Source organism: Vulpes vulpes, chromosome 2 (assembly GCF_048418805.1).
Source record: "Vulpes vulpes isolate BD-2025 chromosome 2, VulVul3, whole genome shotgun sequence".
NCBI classification, from domain to species: domain Eukaryota; kingdom Metazoa; phylum Chordata; class Mammalia; order Carnivora; family Canidae; genus Vulpes; species Vulpes vulpes.
Genome location: NC_132781.1, coordinates 138,877,242 through 138,889,994, shown reverse-complemented (window position 1 = coordinate 138,889,994; position 12,753 = coordinate 138,877,242). Strand labels below are relative to the sequence as shown.

General features: G+C 39.9%; 1 protein-coding gene across 1 annotated transcript in view; it reads right to left on the bottom strand.

Annotated features, from left to right (window-relative positions):
* The window catches only part of PSME3IP1 (proteasome activator subunit 3 interacting protein 1), a 33,956-nt gene that overhangs the window by 15,760 nt on the left and 5,443 nt on the right, over positions 1 to 12,753 (bottom strand). The window contains exons 2-5 of the mRNA XM_026011795.2: positions 6,069 to 6,210; positions 5,427 to 5,525; positions 4,915 to 5,036; positions 537 to 670 (exon numbers count right to left, since the gene is read on the bottom strand). Of these exons, the coding sequence (XP_025867580.1) occupies positions 537 to 670; positions 4,915 to 5,036; positions 5,427 to 5,525; positions 6,069 to 6,195 (482 nt within the window). The 5' untranslated portion in view covers positions 6,196 to 6,210. The remainder of the gene's footprint in view (positions 1 to 536; positions 671 to 4,914; positions 5,037 to 5,426; positions 5,526 to 6,068; positions 6,211 to 12,753) is intronic.

Sequence of the window (12,753 nt, the reverse complement as noted above, 5' to 3'; positions counted from 1 at the left end):
AGCCCTAGTCATCTACCTGGTCAAGATCTCACTCTAACGCCTTCCCTATCTTCCCCAAGCTGAGCTCAGAGGCCCTCTCCAAGGAATTACGGGTTTCCTCCTCCCTGCTCCCATGACACCCTACCCAAATCCTTTCACACAACTTGCTACCTCGTTTGCCTAGAAAGAGATGCTCAAATATTGACCTCCACCTCTCCTATTACTTTGTGATCTGGGACAAAGGTTCTTAGCCAATCAGATTTGTACTTTATAGACTTGTGGGAAGAGTAAGATCATTCCTGGAAAGCACGTAACACAATGCTTGCTACATGACAGGTGCCCGATGAAGAGTAGTTAGTATTATGTTGAACGAAAAATCAAAGAGACAGGGCCCAAAGGCTAGAGACACCAAATCTAGAAGGGGAGAGAGAGGTAGGACTACCAAAGAAACGTCACCAAGACTGATGCTTAGGCAACTGTTTGCTCAGGCTACCATTACCGGTGGCATTTTAGAGTAGAGTCAGAGGGAAATCCAAGTTGTGTGAGAGCTGGCTGACCTCTTATGTTTCACGGCTCCTGCCAACAGCTTTGCCTGGGAGAACTTGTTCTTGGTTTCTATGGGTTTCACAGCCACTTTCTTCTCCACCTCCTTCTTATTTTCCGGAGAAATTCCAACTTTGTTGAGATTACTGTGTTGTAGGTTAAGGGTCAGACTAGGTAAAAAGAAGAGCTATAGCAGGACAATGATAAATCAAGAGAAGACAGACGTATATAATCCATTAGTACTTCAGCTCTGCCGAGTAATGTTTAGCTTATTTATATTAAAAACAATGCCCTCTTCTTTTTTCTGCCAGTCATATCCCAGCTGATTTGAAGAGAAATGAAGGTAACCACAGAGGAAGAAGGCAAATCAAGCCAAATATAATACAGAGAAGCAAACTTTATTCCTCTGATTCTCTGTGAAAATCTTGAATTATGGTCAGAAAACCTTCCCAAGGATAGGGCCACAGCTTGCTGGAGAAAACAAGGATCTTAAGAAACAGAAATGCCATGGGAAAATGTGGCTTCTCTGAAAATATTTAAATATTTGCTTTTTTCGCCCAAGGGTAAAATCAAGTCTTGCAGAATGTCCTATGATATATCAAGTATCAGTGGCATTCAATCTTGGACATCACAAAGACTAACTCCTCTGCTGGTATAAGACAACACCAGAAGCACCGTAAGGCTCATTATAAACCAGAGTCCATCCCCTGTCCCAAACCTATTGAAATGAGGACCTCCAGAGGTCTAGGAAACTGTTTTCAACACCATCTTCAAGGTGATTTTAATGAGAAAACCCAGTGCATATATATCACAAGAACCAAAACACAAACAGGAGGCCTTGGTGGCACAGTCAGTTAAGCATCTGACTCTTGGTTTTAGCTCAGGTCAAGACCTTGGGGTCTCTAGATGGAGCCCCACACTGGGCTCCACGCCTGCTCTGCAAGGAGCCTGCTTGAGATTCTCCCTCCCTCTGCCTCTGCCCCTCCCACTCATGCTCTCTGTCTCTAAAATAAATAAATATCTCTCTAAAAAAATAAAAGCACAATAAGTTCACTTGTAAGATCACTTCTTGCAGACCTGACATCAATCTCTGGCTGTCAAAGTCTGTCACTTTCTTTTGTTCTCTCCACCAGCCCCTCCCCTCCCTCCATTTCATACTCTCACAACCCATTAGGCAACAGACAGAAGTGTTGGATGTGGTGCAATTCTTTATTCAAGAGGCAGCAGTGCCTTACTGGAAAAATAGTGACATCTAGTGACCAAGAAATCTAAGAAGCAGGTATTATCAGCCCAAAGGGCTGGGCAAGAGGGGTATATGGTCTTTGAACAATGGGGAAAACTGGGCACCAGAAATAAGGAAATTCTAATTCTGATCACTCTTCAGGCACTAAGTCTTGGTCATATAAGCAGCAGTTACCTTAAATATTTGCAGTATTCAATGGGGATTATGCAAAATGCTCAGTACTATTCTGAATTTCATCAATTTAATGGTTTCAGAGTCAACATGAAAACTGATAATATGTTAACATTACATGTTTGGTTTTCTAGGAAAAAAAACCGAAAAGAATCAGGTTTCATCTTTCCAGTACCGCCAGAAACCACAAGCATGCTGATTTTTACCTGCAACCCATCATTAAAGGATAAGTTCTTAGAATTCTTAATATTGACAAATATTTTTTCCCAAAAATGGAAAAAAAAAGACGCATGTTTTTTTATAATAATAGGACACAAACAGAAACCAACACTTCATTTTTTATTCTTTTAAAGTGGAAAAAAAGCCTCCAGCATTTTCTTTTTTGGGGAGGGGGGTAAAATATTACTTTTGATCCACAGCCAAAATATAAACCACTTTTTCCCCCTTAGGTTCCTCTCCCCCTTAAATGCTTTAAAAATTCAAACACATCTCAGAAATTTCAAGGAATTCATCAGATGAGACATTTTTTAAATTACATAGTTTTAACATATAATATTGCTAAATGCTGGTTTAATCTGAAGAAAACAAGAGTTCTATTGTTCATATGGGCACAAATCACAGCTTATCTGCCTTCACAAGTATCACATTATAAAATGTATCATATTATAATGATCAAGCAGAGCCAAGAACCAGCTCCTGATTTAGAGCTTCAATAAACAAACGTCTAATCCTTCAGTTCCTATCTCAACACGTCTCTGGCTACTTGCATGCCAGGATTAGTGCATTATGTATCATTGGGTTGGAAGGCTTGCTTTTCTTCAGGTTTTCTAGATGGCAGGAACTTACCAAGTTTCCAACAAAAGCCAACACCCCTGGGGCCTCTCCAGTGTTGTACTGTAATGTTAGCAGGGCAGGAAAGTTTCTTTCGCCTTACTGTTGCCCTGTTCATTCTTTTCTTTGAACTGAAAACCACATTCATACCAAACCAACACTACTCCCCAGAATGCTGCTTTGGGAGACACTCTACATCTTATTTGTTAGCCTGCCAAACTAAGCACATAAAACAAGACATAATCCTAGGGATCGGTGTAATTAACGTATTTCCTGGGAGGAAAAAGTCCGGTGCCTGACAATGCAATACATATATCTGCCCATCTCTACAAACATCAATGCACGCTGTTATTCTGGAGTCACCAGGGAGGGCAGTGGCGGAAGGGAGCTCCAGAAGAGTCAGCCTCAACCCTACAGTTGGGATTGAGGTGTGATTTTCCATCAATTCCAATCATAAATGCTATACCAGAATTCCACTAGGAAAACTGGGTCTGGAAGCCCCATCTTTTGCTACCAGTTCAGAGCAGGTTTTGTAGCACCATGCTGCTTGCTCCCTTATCTCAACTGTTGTCAGTCACCTTAATTTAAACCAAATCCCTGGGGATCAGTCCAAATCTTCTCCTACATAGCTCTTTAAAGAAACTTACTGCATGCTCCCTGTAAAAACAAACAAAACCAACTGGCATATACATGCAGTCGCATCACCAATTGAGAGGAAAAGCTTGTTCAATCACATTAGGGAGGTTATTCAACATATAAGCCTGAAATACTCAAATAAGCCAGGAAAAAAGCTAGAGTGGCTTCATTAACCTCTCCTAGGAGTTTGTTCACATATATACTGAGAACCTACAATGTCAGGCACTAGGGAAATCAGTGGTGACCAAGTCCCTATTTTTATGCATCTTACCTTACATTCCAGCAGTAAAGAGGCAAATAAACCAGTAAGCAAATTAAATTAAGATTTTCAGGAATGAAAGTTACTATTAAAAAGTGACATCATACATAGTGACATAGTTTGGTGAAATTTTAGATGAGATGCTTAGGGAAGGTCTCTATGAGGAAGGGAGATGTGGGCTGACACCCAAGTGCTATAAAACTCCAGCCTTGTAAAATCTGAAGGCAGAGCACTCCAAGCCAAAAAACAAAACAGAGGCCTTGAAATGAAATCACAAAGCTCAGTATGAGAAGAACAGAAAGAAGGCCAGTAGGCTGGAGTATAGTAAACATGAAGGAGTTTAAGATGCAACAGGAAGGTGGGTTGGCCTATATCATGTAGGGCCTGTTAAGAATGTACACTCAAGTCTAAATGCCACAGGAAGCCACTAGTGTCTTAAATAGGAAAGTAACAGGATTCCAGGTATGTTTTCAAATGTTCCTTTGGACTCTTGTCTTGAGAATACATTGTGGTAGACGCGAGCAGAAGCAGAGATCAATTTCATGGTCACAGTGGTCCCAAAAGCCAGAGAAAGCTGAACTACACAGACCTGGAGAACATTCTTTTTGGAGGTAGTTTCTGGTTTGGACACCTGGGGGCAAGTTACCGAAATCAAAAAGAGCAGAAAAAGAAGACATTTGGGGGCAAGGGCAGTGTGATGAGTTGAGGGTAGGGATGTGGCACATAGAACTGAGAATTCCAACTCAGCCAAGTTCTAGGTGGGATTCAGACATGCAAGTGGAAGACAAAAAGGCAACACTGAGCCAAAGTGAAGTCATCTTTGCTGTCTTCTCTACCCTTCTGTGGTGACAGACCAGGCTACACCTCTAGGGAAGGTGTTAATAAGGACACAGGAGAGTTGCTAAACATTTCCTTTTAAAACTCAGAAGCCAATTTCTCCCCTGGATGAGTTTACTGCATTGCCCATCTGTTTTAGAGTCTAATCCCACGAGGCAAAAATACCCTGGTACTGACTATTAGGATTTAGGCCTTTAGTTAATCCTAAAGAATCTGGACTTTCAATTGCACATGCCATGTAACCGCACAAATCACTGCCTGTTATTCAGGCATGGGAGTATCAATGTTGAAAGGGAACTCAAAGGTCACTAGGTAGGAAATCTTATTTTCTTTCGATTTGTGAAGAAACTCAAATCCATAGACATAGACAAGAAAATGGACACCATACAGATTTCTCTCAAAGTACAAAGGATATTCTATATTCCTTTAGTTCTTTCAGTTCTTCTTCTCTTCGTTGCTTTTCCAGGAGTTCCTGCTGCCGAGAAACCTCATCAAGGAAGTTCGTCTCATCTTCGTCTAAGCCTCTTACCATATTTTCTGAGGAAATAATTGAACAAGGAATACTTAGCAGGCTAAAGGGAAAAGAGAGTCAAATAAGATTTTTCCTTCTTTTTTTCTTAATAAGCAGCAGATCCTTTAGAGGATTAGAAGAATTTGTAAACACCTCGGCTTTTGGAGAGGTAACAGCATAAAATCAAGGCATTTCTCTCATTACCAGACATTAGCACAGAATTAAAATGGGTATCTTGAGCTCTAAACAAAAATGTTCATTGTGCTCTAGAAGGCAGAAGGTTGTCTCTTTCCCACCAAACGAACATCTAGGGACTAGATAAGACAGTTCCATGGCCAATTGGAAAAAGTGTTGCATGAGGCAACGTGCATCGAAAAGGCCCTGCAGGGTATGCCAGACTGTTTTCTGAAGCTTACTGAATTTGAACTGCTCCTCATACTCCTGCTGCTTCCTGTCCTTCTGTTCCTGTAGCCTTTCATATAGAGACCGAGGGTCATAAACCTCCTCTGGACATTCTGAAAGGAAGAGGGAGGGAGAAAAAGGAAGGGGGAAGAAAAGGCACATACTTTAGAATTTTTCACATTATTTTGGAATCACAAAGGATTTCAAAGATAAAGTCAAGTCTCTGCATGATCTGAGGGCAAGGATAACACAAAAATAGTACAAAGTCCACAGTTTTGCTTTGGATCTCAGAGAGGGGCCAGCAGTTCTCAAAGGCAACTACAAATGTCAATAGGGCCCATGGCCTGAGACAGTTAACTGGATTGAGGGGCAAGCCCAACCCTACACAGCAGCCACATTCTCAGTCACTCAGATCCTGCATCCACCTATACAGATGGAACAAACTGGCAGAATGTTCTGGAAGGTAGGACAGGGGAGAGCAGACAGTGAGTACTCTGGTTCTGCTCCTGGCTACGAAGTCCTTACATAGGTTCTTACACTCCTCTGAGCCTCAGTCCCTGGCTCCAAAGTGAGGACATTAGTACCTACTCTGCAGGACTATTGGGAAGATTAGAGATCATTATGTTGAATGCCAAACTATAACCTCATACATATACCTTCTGGATCTTCAGGTTTTCGAACTTTCTCCCATTCTTCTTGCCTCCTTTTACGCCGTTCATCTAGTTCTGCCTCGGACACAAACCTCTTTTTGATAACAAGATTACCATCATCCCCTCCATCCATAATGGAATAATCGGTCTACAAAAAACAAATGAAACATTTCAAGTGAGAACTGCACTTGAAACAAGGAGCTATAGCTCTGTCTCACCTAGCAACAGACTACCTCAAAATTCCCTTCAACCTTGAAGAAATCTTTTGAGTTGTTTAATTTATAGATCATTGGTGAAAGCACATGATTGCATTTTTGTTAATGTATCAGGCAGTTTTATTAACATTTATGTTATTTACAAAGTCAGTGAGAGGACCTGGAATAATTCATTACATTCTGTTCCATAGTAAGTCCAACACTTCTTGGTCCCTCTCTAGACAAACTGGTCTCCTGGGTATCCTATCTTTTTCCCAGATCTCATCTTCCTTTATTTCTGTGACATCTGACATTGTTTCTTCTTGAAATTCCTGTTTCAGGAACATTCCACTACCTCTATTTGCATGTTATTGTTTCCAAATATTTTCAGAATGGAGAAACTCAGGTATTCAAGGAGCCTTGGAGATGAAGTCTAGTCTGTACAAGGGATACACCTAGAGGCACACAAACCCCACACGGAGACAGTGAGACTAGAGCCCAGATCTCCCAACTTCAGGTTCAATGTCCTGTGCTCTAGACTACGCTGAGTTCTCCAACTCTTTCCTGACCTCCCGTCCTGTGAGTTACAGATCTATGCCACTGAAGAGTCTATCTTCAATTCCTCTCTTTTCTCACTGACACGATAACCTCAAACACTTTATGCATATCTTGATGCACAAGATTCTCAAATCTAGATACTTCTACCTGAATCTCTCTAGGAAGGGAGAAGGGAATAATGCTAGAGTGTGCACTACTCCTTTTAAGCCTTTCTTTTCTTTGCTAGTTTCTTTCCTTTTGAAGAACTGTGGAATAAACTCTCTACTCAGACATGTTATATTAATCATAGAATTAATTACATCCAAAAAGGAAACAAGGGCAGCCCAGGTGGCTCAGCAGTTTAGCGCCGCCATCAGTCCAGGGCGTGACCCTGGAGACCCAGGATTGAGTCCCAAGTCGGGCTCCCTGCATGGAGCCTGCTTCTTCCTCTGCCTGTGTCTCTGCCTTTCTCTCTGTCTCTCTCATGAATAAATAAATAAAATCTTAAAACAACAACGACAACAACAAAAACCAGGAAACAGATATTCTGCATTACTAGTACACCAACTCAATGTCCATTCCAAAATGACCCCTAATAAAAAAAGTAAATCACTATTGGGATGCCTGGGTGGTTTAGTAAGTTAAGCATCTTGACTCTTGATTTCAGCTCAGGTCATGATCTCAGGGCCATGAGACTAAGTCTTGTAAGGCTCTGCACTCTGCACAGAGTCTATTTAAGATTCTCTCCCTCCCCCTGCTCCTCTCCCTCTACTTCCACCCTTCCCCCCACTGCTCCCACTCTTGCTCTGTCTCTACTGACAGCACAAAAATAAAGTAGCTGCCATTTATTGAACCTCTTACCATGCACTAAATACATTTTTATGTATATTATCTCACTTATGCTCCCACTGACTCTATGAAAAATATTATCTCTCTACAGATGAAGAAATGGGATTCTAGAGAAGTTAAACCACTTGTCTAAGATGATAAAAGGTGGTGAATGGTAGAGCTGAGAATAAAATCCAGGTCTGATGTAAAAGTGTCATACTCTTATCCACTTCACCATCTCCTTCCTCAGAAACCTGGGATCCTGGTTGAAAAGAAGGACATGTCAACTTCAGCTTTCTTCCTACACCAAATTCCAGGCTGAAAATGTTCATGTAAACATTTTACTAAAGATGAAAATGGAAGCTGAGAAAGCAAATCTATACATTCTGAACAAGAAAATAGTTTCAGCCTAAATTTCACTGCAGCAGTTTAGTTCAGTGTTAACAACCTTAAGAGAGAATTTTGAAATTTACTAGAAAGAAAACTAAATCCATTGACAGAAGCTATTGTTCCCACCTAAAGCCCACAAGCTGAACACTTGTGATTTAGCCTCATTCAATGTCTCCAGACAGAGCCCTGTTATAGAAACAGAATTATTCCATCTCTGCTAGCCATGCCAAAAATTCCTCAACTTCTGCAGAATAACCTCTTATGAAACAAGAGCCAACATATTTTTAAATGTCTTAAACTAGGGCTCTTATGAGTGGGAGAGACATACTGGACCCTCGATGTCCCCCTTTCTTCTCTGTTAGCTTGGCTGCAGCTCTCCTCTGTTACCCTAAATTGGCTATCTGGTTTCTTCCCCTCACCCTTATTCCTGGGAAATAATCCAGAGTGGGTCAGCTTGTGTCCCATCTAAAATGATTCTCCGTCCAACATACAAATCTACCACACATACCAGAAATTTTCATCCAACCCATATTCTAAAACTTTAACAGGGACCAATGCATTCACTCCCAGGCAACTGACTCCCTAAGTAGATCTGACCAGTAGGATGGTTTTTCCTTAAACCGCACTGAAATTCATCTCCCTATAAGTTCCACACATAAATTCAATCCACTAAAAAAAAAAAAAAAAAAAAAAAAATCAATCCACTGGACAAAAAAGGAGCCAAGTCCTTTTTCTTTTTCTTTTTTTTTTTTTTTCCAAGTCCTTTTTCAACACGGCAATGCTTCAACTGTTTGAGGACAACTCCCACGTTCCTCCTAATCCATCACTTTTCTGGGCCAAACAATCCCTAGTTCTTTTAATCTTATGAAATGGAGAAAATAATAGTGTCTCAAAGCAGTGAATTTATCAGATTGCGTAGGATTTAAAACTGGGAAATATTAGGATATGACAATGCCCTGGCATTCCTATTAAATGCATCTCTTCATTCTCATTGTACATTTTAAAAAATGAAATATGTTAATTTTGAAAAATGTTCCAATAGGCCAAAATTTTAAAAACCTAGAATCTCTCATGCTTCTATCTAAATAAGAATTCGGACTGTATGATCTACTCTTGTAATTCAAAATGAAGAAAGTAAAATCATTAATTTTCATGGCCTATTGAATTTTTGGAAAAGAACCTACCTTCACTTAACTTTAACAAAGATCTCTGAAACTCAAGGGACAAAGCCTTCAAGATATATGTGTAAAAGGCTTTGAATTTGAAATATAAACTCTAGAGATATAACAATCTTCCTAACACTTATCAATTTTGGAAAAAGACAAATTTAAGGGATTCCAAGAAATTCTTACTTTCTTTCTCATCAATCTTTTTCTCTGAAATGTTAGAATTCAATTTCTACCCAAAGGATTGAGTCTGTGCTACTAACCATCTTTCACACCACAGGGACAAGGGCAGGAATCAGAGATGGTTACCAAAAATGAAAATAAAGAAGCACATTAAAAAAGGAAATCGAGGGATCCCTGGGTGGCGCCGCGGTTTGGCGCCTGCCTTTGGCCCAGGGCGCGATCCTGGAGACCCGGGATCGAATCCCACGTCGGGCTCCCGGTGCTTGGAGCCTGCTTCTCCCTCTGTGTCTTTTTGCCTCTCTCTCTCTCTCTGTGACTATCATAAAAAAAAAAAAAAAAAAAGGGAAATCGATGGGGATTTCTGGGTGGCTCAGTGGTTTAGTGCCTGCCTTGGGCCCAGGGCATGATCCTGGAGTCCAAGGATCCAGTCCCGCATCAGGTTCCCTGCATGGAGCCTGCTTCTCCCTCTGCCTATGTCTCTGTGTCCCTCATGAATAAATAAATAAAATCTTTTTTTTAAAAAAAAAAAAAAAGGAAATTGAAAGACAATGGCTTCAGAATTTGAGAGAAAGTACTGCTTTCGAAGGGCTGGTTTCCTAAAAACAGAGTTAAAATTAGTGAACACTTGTAAAAATCTACTTTTTAAAGCTAGTATTATAATCCTGATAGTCCCTCGATCTCAAAATAGATAAAACAAGCTAGATGGCCAGACCTAATTATAAAGAGTTTCTGTGTTTAAAAGGGACAAGACTAGAATATAGCTGGCTCCATCCTCTCTTTCTACACTTTGCACATCTTCCATAGGTCCTCATTCCTGGGCTCTTCAACCATCATTCCCTCCTTGCCTTCTATGCCACCAGTGGCACTTCTAGCTATCTGGTCACCTTTCTATGTTAGGAGAAGTCAAAGACAGGGACAGAAATGTTCATGAACAAGTGGCATACTCCTGAGTATTCTGGATAATGTTCAGGATATTCCTTCTCCAGAAATAGTTTTTTTCAGGATTCAAAACATCGCTGACAATACACACTGCCAAGAAGCAAGTTTCATTTCACACACCTTTCACTTAACCTAATCTAATCCCCCCCACTATATAACAAGTACCTTCTGTGCTGGTCTCCTTATACAAGGCTGCACAAGTAATGATAGACTTTACACTGTGTCTGAAATCAAGCGACCTCAGTTCGGCCAAATGCAAGTCATATGCCCTGCGCAAGTCATTTAAGTCCTCAGAGTCTTGTTTCCCCCATCTACAGGTTGCTCTCACCAGTGAGGATTAAAACAGTCCTGCACAATAGAGAGCTTTTGTGAGGATAAACAAGGTAATTCATGCAAAGCACTCAGCACAGTGTTTGACACATGCTTATAAAATGCTTCAAAAGGTTTGCCATTACTACAAACCACTAAGCTAAGCCCTGGACTGGTTACAAGAGTGAGTGAAATACAGTCTGCACTCAAGGAATGGAGGGGAACCAGATCAGGGATACAAACATAGAGAGATTAGATATATATAAACCAAAGAATTATATCAGAGAAAGTAGGGAAGATTTACATGTGTATATATAATTGGGAAATTTTGTATTTTCCCATTAGCATGGTTTTCTATTTTACTGTTTTATTAGAAGTTCAATTTAAATAAACTGGACATTGTGCTGAATGCTAAACTCTATATCCAGCACTGTGCCAGATTACATGGGGTACATAAAGGAAATAAACTTTAAAAGAATGAGTACTCTTAAACTAATTAATACCAGATAATAGTGTATATATCATGAATTACCAAAGTGAATAGTACAGGTAAGAGACAATGGAGTGCATAAATATGGGTCAATCCTGTTTCCTGGCTGAAAACCCAGATGTGAACCTAAACTTCTTCTCCTTCAATTTCCTACATTTCACCAGTCACCAAGTTCTGGTATTAGTACTTCATAAGGTTTATTTCTTTTTAATCCATCCTCTTTTTTTTCAAAGAAAAGAATCCTTTTCGGGACACCTGGGTAGCTCAATGGTTGAACGTCTGCCTCGGCCTCAGGTGTGATCCCGGGTTTCAGGGATGAGTCCTGCATGCGTTCCCTACAGGGAGGCTGCTTCTCCCTCTGCCTATGTCTCTGCCTCTCTCATAAATAAATAGATATAAAAATCTTTAAAAAAGAAAAGAATCCTTTCCTTTCTAATCTCTTTCCAGGCACCTTATCTAGCAAGGACTACTAGAATAGCCTGCCATTAGCCTCCCTGTTTCTACTCTCACCCCTACTGGAGCAATCTGTAACTTGATTGCAGCACTTACCCATTGTGTTTTATCATTTGTTCCAACTGTTCCAACGGCCCTTTGTATCCACAGTGCTTATTAGCACAGTGTCTGGCATATATTAGGCAGATAATAAATGCTTATTGAATAAACAACCATGAAAAGGATTTGAAGAATTGAAGCAGGGAAGAATGATCTCACATGAATATTATGAGGTATTATCCAATGTAAAGTTACAGAAAATGGTAGACATTACGTATTTGCTCAAGCTTCTATGTTCCGTAGGGAATTCTATTTAAACACGACAAAAACTGTGCAGTTGGAAACACAGGACCAAAAATTAAATCACTTTCCTATATTATATAATTGATGTCTTCCTCAAGAATAACTCACTACTTTCCTTTAATTTCAACTGACTAAAAAATGCTCTGTTACACTGAGGAATAAGTGTTGCCCACACAAAGCATTTTTCTTTCAAGAGCTTAATTTTCATTGGTTGTTTATTCTCCAAAAGAGAGGTGATGAGTACCTGCAGCTCATTTACCTCCTTCTGGAAGTGGGGAAAAAACTGAAAATTAAACTTTATTTCTAATTCCTACTACCCACCTAAATTTTCACAAGTCTCTAATTTACCCCCTTCATTTGCTAGAAAAATTAAAAACAAAACACAAAGTCCAGGGGTCTGGGATGGGACCATAAAGAGTCATGTAGAAATGAAGAGGATTTATGTTGGGAATATTAATTTTGTTCAGTGTGCTTAATTGTAAAAAGAATACACGCTGTCAATTTTCATTTACTCACACAGCTTTTTTATTTCCAAGGTGATTCAAGTTTAATTATCAAACTAAACATTACACTATTTTAAAAAGGATTATTTAAGTTCCTCAATTAGGGAATTCATGGAAAACCAAAACCATACCAAGATCATTTTGTCCAAACTTAAAAGTTTCAAACCGACACAAATAAAGAACATAGTTTTCAAATTTGCTTAACAGCCAAAAAAACAAAGTTCTTATATTTCAAGCCAAAGTAACTGTTAAACACTGCACTCCTGTGTTTGTACTGGAGACTGTGGTATTTAATTTCCAGGTTGGTGGGACAAAATGGGCTCAGTGTCTTACACCGCATGCCATATAAAATAGAAA